The sequence below is a fragment of the Pseudoliparis swirei genome, chromosome 16, assembly GCF_029220125.1.
Source record: "Pseudoliparis swirei isolate HS2019 ecotype Mariana Trench chromosome 16, NWPU_hadal_v1, whole genome shotgun sequence".
NCBI lineage: Eukaryota > Metazoa > Chordata > Actinopteri > Perciformes > Liparidae > Pseudoliparis > Pseudoliparis swirei.
The window spans coordinates 25,867,413-25,887,197 of NC_079403.1; the positions used below are offsets into that span (position 1 = coordinate 25,867,413).

General features: G+C 48.3%; 1 protein-coding gene across 5 annotated transcripts in view; it reads right to left on the reverse strand.

Annotated features, from left to right (window-relative positions):
• LOC130205992 (microtubule-associated protein 4) overlaps window positions 1-18,606 on the reverse strand; it is a 51,737-nt gene extending 33,131 nt beyond the window's left edge. For 4 of the 5 annotated variants that reach the window (XM_056433638.1, XM_056433640.1, XM_056433641.1 and 1 more), the window contains exons 1-3: window positions 11,482-11,550; window positions 11,010-11,201; window positions 2,767-2,868 (exon numbers count right to left, since the gene is read on the reverse strand). In XM_056433638.1, the coding sequence (XP_056289613.1) occupies window positions 2,767-2,868; window positions 11,010-11,201; window positions 11,482-11,536 (349 nt within the window). In that variant the 5' untranslated portion in view covers window positions 11,537-11,550. Of the gene's footprint in view, window positions 1-2,766; window positions 2,869-11,009; window positions 11,202-11,481; window positions 11,551-18,533 lie in introns of those variants that run through there. The other variant, XM_056433639.1, reaches the window with a different exon arrangement.
• Between the last annotated feature and the right edge of the window lie 1,179 nt (window positions 18,607-19,785).

Consider the following 19,785-nt stretch of genomic DNA (forward strand, 5'->3'; position numbering starts at 1 on the left):
CGCTATATAAAATAAATGATTATTATTATTATGATTATTATTATTTGGTTTTTTTAACGCATTTAACGCATGCGCAGAATGAGCTTCCAATCCGTCTGTTGTTGGTCGTCTCTCCAGCAGCGTGTCATTCTGTCTCTAGTGTCGCGTTAACACGACTCCGATCTCCGTCTCGCGCGCCGCAGAGCTCCGATGCTGCGCGCGCACTGGTGAGCAATGCAGGGCTCTCAAGTGTCACGCATTGAGCGTGAGACTCACGCATTTCGGTCTTAACTCACGCACTCCCGCCACACATCGTATTTCTCACGCTGAAAAAAACTCTCGGCTCTTTACTGTTTTAATGCAGGGGTGCTCAATATGTCGATCGCGGTCGCCGCAGAGTTCCGATGCCGGTCTGCGCGCATCGGAACGGAGCAAAGTAAAGTCACTTGCACCCCACCCTCCGTCAACAACTCTTCTCGGAGCTCCTGCCTGTCTTGAGAGCCCTGTAAATGTATATATGTGATTAATCATGATTAATCCACAGAAACCTGTGATTAACCTTACTAAAAAATGTTATCGTTTCACAGCCCTAATATATATACATATATATATATACATACATACATACATATGTATATACATATATACACTACCGTTCAAAAGTTTGGGATCACTTAGAAATGACTTTATTTTTCAAAGAAAAGCACTGTTTTTTCAATAAAGATAACATTAAATTAATCAGAAATACACTCTCTACATTGTTAATGTGGTAAATGACTATTCTAGGTGGAAGTGTCTGGTTTCTAATGAAATATCTCCAGAGGTGTATAGAGGCCCATTTCATCATCACTCCAGTGTTCTAATGGTACATTGTGTTTGCTAATCGCCTTAGAAGACTAATGTCTGATTAGAAAACCCGTGCAATTATGTTAGCACAGCTGAAAACAGTTATGCTGGTGATATAAGCTATACAACTGGCCTTCCTTTGAGCTTGAAGTTTGAAGAACAAAATTAATACTTCAAATATTAATCATTATTTCTAAACTTGTCAATGTCTTGACTATATTTTATATTCATTTGATAAATAAAAGTGTGATTTTTCATGGAAGACACGAAATTGTCTGGGTGATCCCAAACTTTTGAATGGTAGTGTATATACGTATATATATAGATATATATATATATCTATATATATATATATGTATATATATATTAGGGCTGGGCAACGATTAAAATTTTTAATCGTGATTCATCGCATTTGTATACGCAAAATCCAATAATTAATTCAAAAGTAGTGTATAGCGCACTTCTATTTTAAATGTTGCTGAGATTAAACATCTCTCTTGTTCTGCCTGTTTTGTGATATACATGCCTAAAAGGTGCCTAATATTTCTAGACTGAAATAATATCGGCATTATAATTATTATAACTATGAGGATTTTTTAGTTGCCTATTTTGCGGAGCCCCTCAGGACGTGGTGCCCTCCGCACAGCGCGTAGTGAGCTATGGGAGCGGCGGCGCTGGGAGGAGTTTATAGCACAAACAACAATGAACTAGTGGAGGCGGCGAGGTGCTCCGTGTTGCCAGGTTGGAGACGGTGAATTATCGTACCAAAGGCTCAACATGGTTGTATTTGGAGGATAATTATCGTGTATCTGGCAACCCTGAGATCGGTCGACCAATGACTGCTCTCTATACCGTCAGCTCACGCAAGAAGGTGGAACGTAAGGGAGATACCATTTCCACAACTTGTAAGGGGTAAATACTAGTTTATGAAAACCCAGAGAAACACAAATATCCGAAGCAAAATCTCAACGTTTTGGAATCCCTGCCGGACGCATTTTGTAGGTCTCAGAAGCAGGACATGTCCGGGGAAAGAGGACGTCTGGTCCCCCTCACTAACCGGCCTGCAGTAGCTCTCCACTTCGCTGTGGCGTTGGTTCTCTTGGTTGATCTCCTCCCTGCAGTCAGTAGCTCTCCACTTCGCTGTGGCGTTGGTTCTCTTCTCTTGGTTGATCTCCTCCCTGCAGTCAGTAGCTCTCCACTTCGCTGTGGCGTTGGTTCTCTTCTCTTGGTTGATCTCCTCCCTGCAGTCAGTAGCTCTCCACTTCGCTGTGGCGTTGGTTCTCTTCTCTTGGTTGATCTCCTCCCTGCAGTCTGTAGCTCTCCACTTCGCTGTGGCGTTGGTTCTCTTGGTTGATCTCCTCCCTGCAGTCAGTAGCTCTCCACTTCGCTGTGGCGTTGGTTCTCTTCTCTTGGTTGATCTCCTCCCTGCAGTCAGTAGCTCTCCACTTCGCTGTGGCGTTGGTTCTCTTCTCTTGGTTGATCTCCTCCCTGCAGTCAGTAGCTCTCCATGGCTGTGGCGTTGGTTCTCTTCTTGGTTGATCTCCTCCTGCAGTCAGTAGCTCTCACTTCGCTGTGGCGTTGGTTCTCTTCTCTTGGTTGATCTCCCTGCAGTCAGTAGCTCTCCACTTCTGTGGCGTTGGTTCTCTTCTCTTGGTTGATCTCCTCCTGCAGTCAGTAGCTCTCACTTGGCTGTGGCGTTGGTTCTCTCTTGGTTGATCCTCCTGCAGTCAGTAGCTCTCCACTGCTGTGGCTGGTTCTCTTCTCTTGGTTGATCTCCTCCTGCAGTCAGTAGCTCTCCACTTCGCTGTGGCGTTGGTTCTCTCTTGGTTGATCTCTCCTGCAGTCTAGCTCTAAATAATTGTCTGGCGTTGGTTAACGCGCAAGATTCTCTTGGTTAACGTCCCCCTAATATATATATATATTGTGAACCTGACATGGTACCTGATAAGAAGTCTGTAGCCTGCTGCTGGTCAAACGAGCGGGGCCCCTCCCCCTGTGGCCCCTCCCCCTGTGGCTCCGGGCGTAGCGCCGACATCTGTCCACCTGCAGTGACAACACGAGTCATCAGAACCACACACACACACAACACACACAACACACACACTCTGGTTCAGGTCCCAGGCCCCGCCCCTCGACCTCAGTCTCTCTCTCTCTCATCCTTCATCTCCGGGGGGGTGCTGGCTTTGATGCATCAGTTTGTGAGTGGAAGAAGGAAGTAAGGCTGGAAGGTAACAGGGAGGAGAGGAAGAGGAGGAGAGGAGGAAGGAGGTCTCCCAGCGGGACTCACAGGGTGACATGAGGCGAACAGACAGGACGCCACCCAGTCAGCAACACTTCAGACACACGGGCGCCTGTCTGTCTGCCTGTGTCAGAGTCTCTGTCTGCCTGTCTCTCTAACTGTCTGTCTGTCTCTCTAACTGTCTGTCTGCCTGTCTGTGTCAGAGTCTCTGTCTCTCTCCCTAACTGTCTGTCTGCCTGTGTCAGAGTCTCTGTCTGCCTGTCTCTCTAACTGTCTGTCTCTCTCCCTAACTGTCTGTCTGCCTGTGTCAGAGTCTCTGTCTGCCTGTCTCTCTAACTGTCTGTCTGTCTCTCTAACTGTCTGTCTGCCTGTGTCAGAGTCTCTGTCTGCCTGTCTCTCTAACTGTCTGTCTGTCTCTCTAACTGTCTGTCTGCCTGTGTCAGAGTCTCTGTCTGCCTGTCTAACTGTCTCTGTCTCTAACTGTCTGTCTGCCTGTGTCAGAGTCTCTGTCTGCTGTCTCTCTAACTGTCTGTCTGCCTCTCTAACTGTCTGTCTGCCTGTGTCAGAGTCTCTGTCTGCCTGTCTCTCTAACTGTCTGTCTGCCTCTCTAACTGTCTGTCTGCCTGTCTGTCTGCCTGTCTCTCTAACTGTCTGTCTGCCTCTCTAACTGTCTGTCTCTCTCCCTAACTGTCTGTCTGCCTGTGTCAGAGTCTCTGTCTGTCTGTCTCTCTAACTGTCTGTCTGTCTCTCTAACTGTCTGTCTGTCTCTCTAACTGTCTGTCTGCCTCTCTAACTGTCTGTCTGCCTGTGTCAGAGTCTCTGTCTGCCTGTCTCTCTAACTGTCTGTCTGCCTCTCTAACTGTCTGTCTCTCTCCCTAACTGTCTGTCTGCCTGTGTCAGAGTCTCTGTCTGCCTGTCTCTCTAACTGTCTGTCTGTCTCTCTAACTGTCTGTCTGCCTGTCTGTGTCAGAGTCTCTGTCTCTCTCCCTAACTGTCTGTCTGTCTTTCTGGACGTTAACGCTAAGTTTGTTGAAACAAGCTTGAAGTAGGACCCCTCTCCTTCCCTCCCCTCATGGACTGGTCCACGTTGGACCTGTAGGGGACGTCTGTGGACTGGTCCACGTTGGACCTGTAGGGTAGAGCCTGACTCTCATCATGTACTCAGGAGCGATGGCACGAGGCGTTGACCCTGAAGGTCACCGGAAGGTCGGCAGAGCCACAAGTTGTGTGACCTCCGAATGTACGAGTTACAGCTGGACATGATGCAAGAGCGGGGGGGGGGGGGGGGGCTGACGGAGGACGGCGAGACAGACTGGAGCAGCTATCAGTTTGGATGAACTTTATCGTCACTGAGGGGACACACACACAGACAGACACACAGACACACACACAGACAGAAACACACACACACACACAGACAGACACACAGAAATACACAGACAGAAACACACACAGACAGAAACACACACACACACACACACACAGACACACACTCTCCTCTGCTGTAGCTGCACTAATGTGAACAAACACACGCAGCCAGCATGAAGCAGTCACACTCAGACAGACGGACCCCGAGCCCGTGACCTCTGTCTGACCCCATGGAATGAATAAATATAGTCCAGAATGAACACACACACGCACACACACACACGACAGTTTGTGGAGGTGGCGCTGACAGGCAGCTGATTCAGGATCAGTGTGGGGGGGGGTGGTGCTGGAGGACCCAGTCCCCTCCAGAACCAGACGTCGTGGCTGGTTTAAGGGATCTGAATATATCCTGAGGCTCCTGAGCCGCTATCACATTTACATCTCAAGGTAGCGGTGCTCAAACGGGGGGGGGGGGGGGGGTACGTGAAGGCACTGTAGGGGGTATAAATCCTTTAAAAGTAGATATGTAATACATATTCATTATAAGTGTAAATTGATAAACAGAAGTGTACTCTCTATTAAATGCTTCTCCCTCGGCGGGGGGGCTGGAGGTAAGAGGTCCCCAGGGGTCCGCAGGGTGAGACCCTCTGGTCCAGCAGAGCTTCAGGAACTCTCTTACACTTTACTAATCACAACAGATTACTGGCTTTGTCTCCAGAGCGCCCAGCGGTTCACCAGAGCTGTCTGATCTGGGATCAGCCGGGAGGAGACGTCCTCCAGCTGACCCCGGCCCCTCCCCTCAGCTCCTTGAGCAGGGCACTGTGAACGAGCTGGTTCAGGACCAGGGGCAGGTCTACTGGAGGTCTCGTGGCTTTGAGCCATTTACTGGCATTCATAGAGCACTAGTAGAGCATTCATAGAGCACTAGTAGAGCATTCATAGAGCACTAGTAGAGCATTCATAGAGCACTAGTAGAGCATCTGTAGAGCATTCATAGAGCACTAGTAGAGCATTCATAGAGCACTAGTAGAGCATTCATAGAGCATCTGTAGAGCATTCAAAGAGCACTAGTAGAGCATTCATAGAGCACTAGTAGAGCATTCATAGAGCATCTGTAGAGCATTCATAGAGCACTAGTAGAGCATTCATAGAGCATTCATAGAGCACTAGTAGAGCATTCATAGAGCACTAGAGCATTCATAGAGCATCTGTAGAGCATTCATAGAGCACTAGTAGAGCATTCATAGAGCACTAGTAGAGTATTCATAGAGCATTCATAGAGCACTAGTAGAGCATTCATAGAGCATCTGTAGAGCATTCATAGAGCACCAGTAGAGCATTCATAGAGCACTCATAGAGCATTCAAAGAGCACTAGTAGAGCATTCATAGAGCATTCAAAGAGCACTAGTAGAGCATTCGTAGAGCACCAGTAGAGCATTCATAGAGCACTAGTAGAGCATTCATAGAGCACTAGTAGAGCATTCATAGAGCATCTGTAGAGCATTCAAAGAGCACTAGTAGAGCGTTCATAGAGCATATGTAGAGCATTCAAAGAGCACTAGTAGAGCATTCATAGAGCATCTGTAGAGCATTCATAGAGCACTAGTAGAGCATTCATAGAGCACTAGTAGAACATCTGTAGAGCATTCATAGAGCACCAGTAGAGCATTCATAGAGCAGTAGAGCATTCATAGAGCACTAGAGCATTCATAGAGCATCTGTAGAGCATTCATAGAGCACTAGTAGAGCATTCATAGAGCACTAGTAGAGCATCTGTAGAGCATTCATAGAGCACCAGTAGAGCATTCATAGAGCACTAGTAGAGCATTCATAGAGCACTAGTAGAGTAGTCATAGAGCATTCATAGAGCACTAGTAGAACATTCATAGAGCACTAGTAGAGCATTCATAGAGCATTCATAGAGCACTCATAGAGCATTCAAAGAGCACTAGTAGAGCATTCAAAGAGCACTAGTAGAGCATTCGTAGAGCACCAGTAGAGCATTCATAGAGCACTAGAGCATTCATAGAGCATCTGTAGAGCATTCATAGAGCACTAGTAGAGCATTCATAGAGCACTAGTAGAGCATCTGTAGAGCATTCATAGAGCACCAGTAGAGCATTCATAGAGCATTCATAGAGCACTAGTAGAGCATTCATAGAGCACTAGTAGAGTATTCGTAGAGCATTCGTAGAGCATTCATAGAGCACTAGTAGAGCATTCATAGAGCACTAGTAGAGCATTCATAGAGCACTAGTAGAGTATTCGTAGAGCATTCGTAGAGCATTCATAGAGCACTAGTAGAGCATTCATAGAGCACTAGTAGAGCATTCATAGAGCATCAGTAGAGCACTCATAGAGCATTCAAAGAGCACTAGTAGAGCATTCGTAGAGCACCAGTAGAGCATTCATAGAGCACCAGTAGAGCATTCATAGAGCACTAGTAGAGCATCTGTAGAGCACTAGTAGAGCATTCAGAGTATTAGTAGAGCATTTATAGAGCATTAGAAGGGCATTCATAGAGCACTAGTAGAGCATTCATAGAGCATCTGTAGAGCATTCAAAGAGCATTAGTAGAGCATTCATAGAGCATCTGTAGAGCATTCATAGAGCATTAGAAGAGCATCAGTAGAGCATTCAGAGTATTAGTAGAGCATTTATAGAGCATTAGAAGGGCATTAATAGACACACACACTTCTTCTGGTGAGCGCTCAGTGGAGGATCAGTGAACTGATGAGGAGGAGGAGGCCATGTTGAGAGATGAGTTCATGATGAAGAGGTGAATGAAGCATCACCTCCATGAGCTCCGCCCTCTGACCTCTGACCCCCCACGGCTCAGGATCAGTCACTGCTTCAGTTCTACATGTAAAGGGTTTATAAACATGTTTCATGTTTCTGACCTCAGGTTCACACACACACAGGGCTGTAATATATCTGAACAAGTAAATAATAGAAAGGAGAAATGAAGCAGCAGTTAGTAGAGACGTGTTTAGTGGGTGAGAAGAAGAAGAAGAAGAAGAAGAAGAGAAGCCAACAGCAGGTGAGTGAGTTACATATCTGTTTATTAGGAGGTGCAGCAGACAAGAGTAGAGAATTAAAAAGAAGACAACAAATAACAGATGTTAACGAACACAGGACGGCTCGATGCAGGAAGGACAGGACATGACCCCTCAACCCTTCATGAGGCCTTCAGTGACCTCTGAACTCTTCATGAGGCCTTCAGTGACCTCTGAACCCTTCATGAGGCCTTCAGTGACCTCTGAACCCTTCACGAGGCCTTCAGTGACCTCTGAACTCTTCATGAGGCCTTCAGTGACCTCTGAACCCTTCACGAGGCCTTCAGTGACCTCTGAACCCTTCATGAGGCCTTCAGTGACCTCTGAACTCTTCATGAGGCCTTCAGTGACCTCTGAACCTTCACGGGCCTTCAGTGACCTCTGAACCCTTCACGAGGCCTTCAGTGACCTCTGAACCCTTCATGAGGCCTTCAGTGACCTCTGAACTCTTCATGAGGCCTTCAGTGACCTCTGAACCCTTCACGAGGCCTTCAGTGACCTCTGAACCCTTCACGAGGCCTTCAGTGACCTCTGAACCCTTCATGAGGCCTTCAGTGACCTCTGAACTCTTCACGAGGCCGAGGAAGAGGAGGAAGAGGAGGCTCTAGGTGACCCGGACATGATGTAAACATGTTGTTGTGCTGCTCTAGCGTGCAGCTCCCCGTCACCTCAACGGGACATCCTCAAAACAAAACTAACTGAACAACAACAACAACAACAATCTACAACAGACACAGCTCCACAAGAAGACAACAGGTTTGAGCTGCAGCGTGGAGACTCAGACTTTATTGATTTATTCTTTATGTATTTATTTGTGAGCTCGTCGCCTCGTGTTGATCGTCTCGCAGCGCCGACGACTGTGTGTGAAAGCTTTCAGACAGGAGGGCTGGAGGGGGTGTGAGTGTGTGTGTGAGTGTGTGTGTGTGTGTGAGTGAGTGTGTGTGTGAGTGTGTGTGTGTGTGTGAGTGTGTGTGAGTGTGTGTGTGTCATGAGCTAATGAACTGTCTGCTTCAGCGTGACAGAGGAGGACACACTAGAGGGGCTGCAGACGAGTGATGTCCATCTCATTGGTTTATATTTAATACATGCGTGTGTGTTGTTTGTGTGTGTTGTTTGTGTGTGTGTGTGTTGTTTGTGTGTGTAGGTGTGTCCACCGTGTGGACTCGTGCTCACGACTCCACACGGTGGACACAAGGAAACGTGGTGATTTTATTCCAAGAAGCAAAGAGACAAACAGTCACATTGTCACCGTGGCCAGAGTGTGCGTGTGCACGTGTGCGTGTAGTGCAGTGTGTGTGTGAAAGCCAGGTGGCATCTCATCCTTCACACAGTGTGTGTGTCGCACAGGGTGCACGGGAGGGGAAGCACAGCTGATGGCGGTCGGCATGGCGATGGAGGCAGGGTCTAGGTCTCTGAAGCAGGGGATTGGGAAAGGAGGAGAAGAGAAAGAAAACCAAAAGAAGATGGAAGTGTAGAGAAAGTAGGAGGAGGAGAAGAGTCACGCGGGGGCGTCGCCAACGGAGGAGGGTTCATTCAGAGAGAATAAAAGTGGCATAAATAATAATAATAATAATAATAATAATATGGATAAGAGGAAGAGATGAGGAGGGAAGAAGAGGAAGAGAGCAGATTAGTAACAAATCATCTTATTCTGTTACTCGCGTCATGCAATGGAGGAGCAGCGTGCAACACACACACACACACACACACACACACACACACAGGGTTTTTCCTGCATAGAGAAAATTTGGGCGCTCGCTTAAACCGTTTTCTCGAACGCCGATGACAAATCCCGAGCGCCTAAGGCAAAAAAAAGTCTGCGATGAAAATAAATAAATAATGTGTTCATCACGTGCACATCAGCGAATATGTTCTCAATAGGGATGCACCGATCTGATCGGCGCCGATCCATATCGGCCGATATTCCCATTATCGGTTTTGATCGGCGTTCTCAAAACGGCCGATCAGATGACGTAACATCTGAGAGAAAAACTATCAGAGACGTTTCAATGGCGGCGCAATGGAGACGATGCGCCCGGCGAGGGCCGCAGAGGTCAGAGGTCAGAGGGGATCCTCACCACCGAGCGGCGTCCCCGTCCCCCGAGTTGAATCTCTGGGTCGACTCAGCCGACTCTCACATGTCTGCCCCTAGAGACGCTCACGCTAAACACATTCCATCGGGAGCGAGAGGGTTTGAGAGAGTTAGCGGAAAGAACCACGTGAAACAACATCCGATTTTCAAAATAAGATGTCGACAAATCAAACACGAACATAGACAAGTAAACAATGAACTGATTTAGTATCTTTAGAGATCGTTTCTGAGATTTAGCTTAAATTATGCGAACATTAAAACATTTTCACTGTACCAAGGAAGAGTTCATAAAAATAAGTCAGACTTTTGTACGTTAAACAAAGTCCTGTCTATAGATTTCCCCAAGAGTTGCAGGAAATGAATGATGCAGATGTGTTCCATACATATCTGAAATCCCCTATAATAGCAATCAATACATTTTAATGTATCAATTAGGACATTTTTCAAAGTAAAAGTCCTAAATGTTTAAAGAAATCTGTAATTTCTTGAATGTTTGAGGTGCTTTATATATGTATTTCCTCATAGTCCTCATAGCAATAATGCTCCACAATAAATAGAATGCTTCAATCGACACCGTGATCGGTATCACCGATAATACCGATCACGGTGTTGATTGAAGCATTCTATTTATTGTGGAGCATTATTGCTATCAAACCCTCTCGCTCCCGATGGAATGTGTTTAGCGTGAGCATCTCTAGGGGCAGACATGTGAGAGTCGGCTGAGTCGACCCAGAGATTCAACTCGGGGGACGGGGACGCCGCTCGGTGGTGAGGATCCCCTCTGACCTCTGACCTCTGCGGCCCTCGCCGGGCGCATCGTCTCCATTGCGCCGCCATTGAAACGTCTCTGATAGTTTTTCTCTCAGATGTTACGTCATCTGATCGGCCATTTTGAGAACGCCGAGCAAAACCGATAATGGGAATACTGGCCGATATGGATCGGCGCCGATCAGATCGGTGCATCCCTACAAAACACAATGCAACACACACTCACACACACACACACACACACACACACAGAAACACACACTCTCACACACACACACAACTCTGGTACACAGAAACAAACACACATCTTCGTCCTGCTGACGGAGGACGATGATGCAACGCTCGCCTCGCGCTGCAGTTTCTGTCACTCTGCATGTCAGCGTTGGTCCAAATGCACACGGCACCACCCACCACCCACCACCCACCCACCACCCACAGAACCACCCACCACCCACAACACCACCCACCACCCACAGAACCACCCACAGAACGACCCACCACCCACAGAACCACCCACCACCCACAACACCACCGACAACACCACCCCACCCACAACAACCCAAAGTTACTTTGTTGACACACACACTCCCACAGTCTCATCCAGGCTCCAGGAGGTGACGGTGGCTCATGTTGAGATGATCAGCCCCCCCCCCCCCTCACCTGGCCTGGTGGTGTCGTCGTTGTCCAGCAGGGGCACGTAGTCCGTCTTGGCCACCGTCTCCCCCACCTTATCGTCGAAAGGCTCCGCCTCCAGCTGGGCCACGAAGTCCCTCTGCACCGGGGCCTCCGGGCCCGGCTGGGCGGCGCCGTCCGTCAGCGCGTCGCTCAGACTCAGGTCCAAGTCTGACATGGCTGCACACAGAGGGACGGAGAGGGGGCGCGTTAGCACGTTAGCACGCTACACACAGACACAGGACAGGGAGCGCGTTAGCACGTTAGCACGCTACACACAATAAACACGCTGCATGTCCATCAACAATGCTGTCCTTCAAAACAAAAGTCCCCAGTCAGGGTAAATATATCATACGTCATTTCTGACTTCACACACAGACACACACACACACACACACACACAGAGACACACACACACACACACACACAACGCCTGACCTCGCTGGTGTTTAAAACCTACATGTAATGCCACCGTCAGCCACCAGGAGGCACAGTTCCATCTGAGCGTGTTGCATGATTTGGTGCCTCTCCTCTGGGGGTCATGGTGTCACCGTACAACGAGAACTCAGATTATCTTGGGCGCCTCCCTCTCATCCCATCTTCACTCTGCTCCATCTAGAGGAGCATCCCTCCTCTAGAACACCTCATGTAGAGGAGCATCCCTCCTCTAGAACACCTCATGTAGAGGAGCATCCCTCCTTTAGAACACCTCATGTAGAGGAGCATCCCTCCTCTAGAACACCTCATGTAGAGGAGCATCCCTCCTCTAGAACACCTCATGTAGAGGAGCATGCCTCCTCTAGAACACCTCATGTAGACGAGCATCCCTCCTCTAGAACACCTCATGTAGAGGAGCATCTCTCCTCTAGAACACCTCATGTAGAGGAGCATCCCTCCTCTAGAACACCTCATGTAGACGAGCATCCCTCCTCTAGAACACCTCATGTAGAGGAGCATCCCTCCTCTAGAACACCTCATGTAGAGGAGCATGCCTCCTCTAGAACACCTCATGTAGAGGAGCATCCCTCCTCTAGAACACCTCATGTAGAGGAGCATCCCTCCTCTAGAACACCTCATGTAGAGGAGCATCTCTCCTCTAGAACACCTCATGTAGAGGAGCATCCCTCCTCTAGAACACCTCATGTAGAGGAGCATCTCTCCTCTAGAACACCTCATGTAGAGGAGCATCCTCCTCTAGAACACCTCATGTAGAGGAGCATCTCCTCTAGAACACCTCATGTAGAGGCATCTCCTCTAGAACACCTCATGTGAGGAGCATCCCTCCTCTAGAACACCTCATGTAGAGGAGCATCCTCCTCTAGAACACCTCATGTAGAGGAGCATCCTCCTCTAGAACACCTCATGTAGAGGAGCATCTCTCCTCTAGAACACCTCATGTAGAGGAGCATTCCTCCTCTAGAACACCTCATGTAGAGGAGCATCTCTCCTCTAGAACACCTCATGTAGAGGAGCATCCCTCCTCTAGAACACCTCATGTAGAGGAGCATCCCTCCTCTAGAACACCTCATGTAGAGGAGCATCCCTCCTCTAGAACACCTCATGTAGAGGAGCATCTCTCCTCTAGAACACCTCATGTAGAGGAGCATCTCTCCTCTAGAACACCTCATGTAGAGGAGCATCTCTCCTCTAGAACACCTCATGTAGAGGAGCATGCCTCCTCTAGAACACCTCATGTAGAGGAGCATCCCTCCTCTAGAACACCTCATGTAGAGGAGCATCCCTCCTCTAGAACACCTCATGTAGAGGAGCATCTCTCCTCTAGAACACCTCATGTAGAGGAGCATCTCTCCTCTAGAACACCTCATGTAGAGGAGCATCCCTCCTCTAGAACACCTCATGTAGAGGAGCATCTCTCCTCTAGAACACCTCATGTAGAGGAGCATCCTCCTCTAGAACACCTCATGTAGAGGAGCATCCCTCCTCTAGAACACCTCATGTAGAGGAGCATCCCTCCTCTGGAACACCTCATGTAGAGGAGCATCTCTCCTCTAGAACACCTCATGTAGAGGAGCATCTCTCCTCTAGAACACCTCATGTAGAGGAGCATCTCTCCTCTAGAACACCTCATGTAGAGGAGCATCTCTCCTCTAGAACACCTCATGTAGAGGAGCATCCCTCCTCTAGAACACCTCATGTAGACGAGCATCCCTCCTCTAGAACACCTCATGTAGAGGAGCATCTCGCCTCTAGAACACCTCATGTAGAGGAGCATCTCTCCTCTAGAACACCTCATGTAGAGGAGCATCTCTCCTCTAGAACACCTCATGTAGAGGAGCATCCCTCCTCTAGAACACCTCATGTAGAGGAGCATCTCTCCTCTAGAACACCTCATGTAGAGGAGCATCTCTCCTCTAGAACACCTCATGTAGAGGAGCATCCCTCCTCTAGAACACCTCATGTAGAGGAGCATCTCTCCTCTAGAACACCTCATGTAGAGGAGCATCTCTCCTCTAGAACACCTCATGTAGAGGAGCATCTCTCCTCTAGAACACCTCATGTAGAGGAGAGATGCTCCTCTAGAACACCTCATGTGAGGAGCATGCCTCCTCTAGAACACCTCATGTAGAGGAGCATCTCTCCTCTAGAACACCTCATGTAGAGGAGCATCCCTCCTCTAGAACACCTCATGTAGAGGAGCATCTCTCCTCTAGAACACCTCATGTAGAGGAGCATCCCTCCTCTAGAACACCTCATGTAGAGGAGCATGCCTCCTCTAGAACACCTCATGTAGAGGAGCATGCCTCCTCTAGAACACCTCATGTAGAGGAGCATCCCTCCTCTAGAACACCTCATGTAGAGGAGCATCCCTCCTCTGGAACACCTCATGTAGAGGAGCATCCCTCCTCTAGAACACCTCATGTAGAGGAGCATCCCTCCTTTAGAACACCTCATGTAGAGGAGCATCTCTCCTCTAGAACACCTCATGTAGAGGAGCATCCCTCCTCTAGAACACCTCATGTAGAGGAGCATCTCTCCTCTAGAACACCTCATGTAGAGGAGCATCTCTCCTCTGGAACACCTCATGTAGAGGAGCATCCCTCCTCTAGAACACCTCATGTAGACGAGCATCCCTCCTCTAGAACACCTCATGTAGAGGAGCATCCCTCCTCTAGAACACCTCATGTAGAGGAGCATCCCTCCTCTAGAACACCTCATGTAGAGGAGCATCCCTCCTCTAGAACACCATTATTATGACCCCTCCCTTTCTGCCTGAGATCAGTGGGACGTGACTGCACGGCGCCCTCTGCTGGAGAGGAGGCTCATGACCACAGGAAACAGGCCAGCTCCTGTTTTCCAGGTTTGGTTCGGCCACTCGGAAATAATGTGTTCTCAGCAGAGGAGGAAGAGGAGGAAGAGGTTTCTGTTGTGTGCGTGTAGTGAGCTGACCTCTCACACTGGATGTCTGGGATGTTAAAATAACATTATTATTTTAATACGTATCTACTACTAACTTCTCTTTAGGTTGACTAATATTATTATCTCCTCAAAAACAATATAGCAAGAGGCTGTGTGTCTCTATGTCTGTCAATCTACAGGGGGGGGGGGGGGTGTCTCTGTGTGTCTCTGTGTGTGTGTGTGTGTCTCTGTGTGTGTGTGTGTCTCTGTGTGTGTGTGTCTCTGTGTGTCTCTGTGTGTGTGTGTGTGTGTGTCTCTGTGTGTGTGTGTGTCTCTGTGTGTGTGTGTGTGTGTGTCTCTGTGTGTGTGTGTGTGTGTGTGTGTCTCTGTGTGTGTGTGTGTGTGTGTCTCTGTGTGTGTGTGTGTCTCTGTGTGTGTGTGTGTGTGTGTGTGTCTCTGTGTGTGTGTGTGTGAGCTGATTTCTGCCTCAGGTCAGTGTGATTCAACACTTGCTGCAGCTCATTAGTGTGCAACTTAGTGAGAGAGACAGGTAGAGACTCACACACACACACACACACACTTTCAATGGCCTATTGTTGCAGAGTGAGGCTGAACGCATCGCAATGGAATGCAACACACGCACACACACACACACACCAAACTAATCCCAAAACAAACACTGTCACACTCATCCAGGGCTACGACATGTCAGCGGATATTTGCTCGTGTGGGTGTGTAGGTGTGTGTGTGTGTGTAGGTGTGTGTGTGTGTGTGTGTAGGTGTGTGTCTGTGTAGGTGTGTGTGTGTATAGGTGTCTGTGTAGGTGTATAGGTGTCTGTGTAGGTGTGTATAGGTGTCTGTGTAGGTGTGTATAGGTGTCTGTGTAGGTGTGTGTGTGTGTATAGGTGTCTGTGTGTGTGTAGGTGTCTGTGTAGGTGTGTGTGTGTGTGTATAGGTGTCTGTGTGTGTGTGTATAGGTGTCTGTGTGTGTGTAGGTGTCTGTGTATGTGTGTGGGTAGGTGTCTGTAGGTGTGTGTGTGTGTGTAGGTGTCGTGTGTGTGTAGGTGTCTGTGTAGGTGTGTGTGTGTGTGTGTCTGTGTAGGTGTGTGTGTAGGTGTGTGTGTGTGTCTGTGTAGATGTGTGTGTAGGTGTGTGTGTGTGTGTGTAGGTGTCTGTGTGTGTGTGTGTGTGTAGGTGTCTGTGTAGGTGTGTGTAGGTGTCTGTGTAGGTGTGTGTCTGTGTAGGTGTGTGTGTGTGTGTGTAGGTGTCTGTGTAGGTGTCTGTCTGTGTAGGTGTGTGTGTAGGTGTCTGTGTGTGTGTGTGTGTGTGTGTGTGTGTGTGTGTGTGTGTGTGTGGCTTGGTCTGCTGAAACACTATAGTGGATTAGATTCTTTAAATTCCTCACATGCCTAAATATTTGTCAACTAATATTTAATTACAACTTAATTATAATTATATTACCTCCTATATAAAATACATTATACATGTATATATATATAAACACAAACATACATAAGTAACAGGGATTGTTAACCGTTTCAAACGGTGACAAAGTGTTTATCCCTGAGTTCTCAGCTTTATTTGAGGATGTTGAGGCTTTTATTGTGAAGGATTTACATGAACCTGTTTCACAGCCGCTCGTTGGACCATAAAATAAACACGATCATATCTGAGGAGGCGGTCGCAGTAAGGCGTCATGTGTGGACACACGAGTGAATGAATGAACCATCAGAGGTCAGAGGTCACATGGAAAGTGTTCCCAGGCCAGACCTCTCCACCAGGCGGTCCTGGTCCTCACGGCTACACCGTCACACCTGAGGAGGAGGAGGGGCTAGAGATGTGGACGATGCCCATTCAAGTGTCTGTGCTTGTGAGGTTGTGTGTGTGTGCGTGTGCGTGTGCGTGTAGATGTATAATGTATTCTGCCGTCTCTCCAGCACGGTGACCCTGAGGAGGTTCAGTTCCTCTGAGCCGCTGCAGCCGGTGAGGCGTCAGTGACCTGAGGAACGAGCCTCGTCTCGCCCGCCTGACCTTTGACCCCCAGAGGCCAATAGAAGCTGCACATGGAGCCTCACAGGAGACGCTATCTTATGATTTCTTATCTTCACCTCTGGGAAATCACAAAGGCTCAACAATGAATCTCTTCTTCTGTTATAATCATTATAACCCCAACGGCACCGCGCAGCACTCAGGAGCTAACGCAGCGCCACACGGAGGAAAACCTGAGGCCTGGGAGGAAGAGGAGGAAAACCTGAGGCCTGGGAGGAAGAGGAGGAAAACCTGAGGCCTGGGAGGAAGAGGATGAAAACCTGAGGCCTGGGAGGAAGAGGAGGAAAACCTGAGGCCTGGGAGGAAGAGGAGGAAAACCTGAGGCCTGGGAGGAAGAGGATGAAAACCTGAGGCCTGGGAGGAAGAGGAGGAAAACCTGAGGACTGGGAGGAAGAGGAGGAAAACAGATCGTTGTTTGCATTTCATACAGAAAGAATGAAAGAAAGAATGAATGAATGAATGCGTGGCTCGATCCACTGGACTTGCCCAGCCTGCTGCAGGGAGAGCAGCGCACACTCAGACGTCTTTAGCCTCAACAACACACCTTCATCGGTACACCTGGAGAACACAGACGCTGCTACAGTGAGCTTTAACGGATGTTTTGGTTGAATCAACCAATCAGGATCAAGGAACCAAAGCGCTGAGCCGTCATGAAGCGCTTTGTGTTTCAGGGTTCGATGCTAATGGGAACGCATCAGCGAAGCAGCCGCTGACAGCCGGGGGGAGTATTGATCACTGATCATAAACGCCGTGCGGCCTCACTCATTACAGCCAACCAATCACCGGGTACCGCTCGGATCGTACCACTGAGTGGACGCGGGGGGGGGGGTCATCAGCAGGAACAGCCGACTGAGGGAGTTTCACAACCAGGAGAATCCTTCTTGTTGCTGGTCAGAGAGTTTCAGACCATCAACACGACGTGGCCTCGACCGCCACTCCATCTCAAAGCTAGATGAACCCATACACCTTCAGAATAAGCGCGTCCTGAGGTAGTTCTGCGAGGGGCCCGACCCGGTGGGGAGGGACCCCCTGGCTGCACATCAAACACTGAACACAGGTGATGTCACTCTGGGGGAAGCGGGCCCAGTCCTGTTTCTGACCCCTAAAGCCCTGGGGGGGGGGGGGGGGTTACCGCCAAGCCAACGAGCAGCGGAACAATTTAGGGCCACGATTGGGATCTGGTCCATGATGAGTTCAGGGCCTTGGATCAGTTGTTCCTCTCATTTCCCTCAGTAATCTGGGAGGATTGGAGAGTAATCTGGAGAAGCCTCTGCTGACATTCCTCTTTACACCATCAGTTAGGAAAAAAGTGAAATAATGTCCCAGTGCAGGTTGTATAATTATCATTAATGATGCATGCTGGGATACAAACGAAGAGTTGTGTTTCATGCAACTCAAACCAGAGGAACAGTGTGTCACTTTGAACATCAGTTGAAGTCCATGACAACAATTTAATTAATAAACTTTCGCTATAATCTAAATCAAATATTGACCCCTGAAGTGACCGTTAGCTGTGAGCAGCTTCGTGTAGCAGCAGGCAGCCACTGAGGAGCAGGGATACGACGACACAGCAGACGATAACCGGAACAACGAGGCTGCGGTGTGAATGGAGTGTGCCGGTTAACTACAGCCGGTAGCACCGTCAAAACGTCCCGGTGTGTTCCCGGAGTCAAGCTACCTTGCATAACTCCTCCGTCTGCCGTGACGGTGCAACTTCACCCATGCTGCCTCAAGTGCTGTCGGGAATATCGGAAGCACCATATTTAGTCACACGTGACCTGCCCACCTTCGTAGTAAATGTGACGGGGAGGCGGGGGGCTCACAGTCGGTATTAGCTACCAGACGTCCGTGAAGTCGCAGAACAACTGCCCTCTGGCTAGAAACTTGGCAACTACGTTACTGCCGCGCCCTCGGTTTCCGAGGCGCACCTGAAGGCACCGTTATATCCCCCCGCCGCTGCGTCGCTGGTCCCAAATCAGCGCCACTTCACTGCTACAGAAACGAACTGTTGGTGCGCGCGCTGCCGTCGCGCTGGCGGCAAACTGCGCATGTTCCCCTCGCGGCGCGAGCGCAACACAAACGTTTGTCTAGTTTAAAGTGGCTCACCGTTAGTTGTCGGCTCTTCTTTTTTATTTTGACAGTTTGTCGGGAGTCCGCGAGCGCCGCTGTCACCGCTACGATCCGCCCACTGGAGTGTGCTCTCCGCGGGCCCGCGGACTAATGTGTCCCTCCCCGGGGGAGCTGCGAGCCAATCAGAGAGCGACGGCGGTGACCGGCTTCCGCGTGATCCAATGAAAGCGACGCTTTACTGCGAGTGACAGGCTTATCCTCCAATCACAGCTTTCAAACCCCTCCGCCGTCACCAGACGGACTTTTGACAGACAACTCTCACACACAATGGAGAAGTTTGACTCCTTTTACGGGACGCTGCGGGCCCAATGGCCGGGGGGGGGGCTCTGGCCACCGGGAAGACGCCCTGACATCGCCCACATCACCGGAATGTCACCGCGATGAGTTGTTGGTCAGAAACCAGAGACGACACGGATCCTGTATTATGAATGGACAGTCAGACCGTATTATTATCTATTCTTTAAATAAAATAGTTCTAGCTGGAAGAACAAATAGTTCAAGACAAATCACAAAAAACACGATTATTATAACTTACTGTCAGTATATTGACAGTGAGATATACTAATGGCGGTTGATTTGTTGATATTGTCTTTTTAAAGGTATCGAACACGTTATTGTGGCTAATCTCCCCATAAGAGCTGGTCACATTTAAATAACTCTCCAAATATAGAAACAAATTAAAATCAGTTTTAACCTCAAACTGGTTCAACCTCACATGTAGTTAGAGCGACACCTAGTGGTGGAAATGACACAGTGCTGCTGAGAAGACCTGTGTGCAGATCAATATATATTTATATATATATATATACATATATTTATATATGTATAAATATAAATATATACATATGCATTTATATATATAAATATATACAAATACATATATTTATATATATACATGTATATATATATAAATATATACAAATACATATATACTGTATATATATGTATTAATATATATATATATGCATCTATGACAGTGAGATTGAACTCCATGTGGAGAGAAACTCAAAGCCACTCAAAGACGTCAGACATTTGCTTTCAAAGAGGTTTATTGAAAGAAGTATTTTTTAAATGTTATAAAGTTGATTGATAATCACACAGAACCTGGAGCTCCATCGTTCTCCCTCATGAACTCGCTGCTCCGAGTCCTACCATCTGGTTCCACGGAGAGGGTTAAGAAGATTCTCAAAACATTTGTTATTATTTTCTCATGACATCACATGTTAAA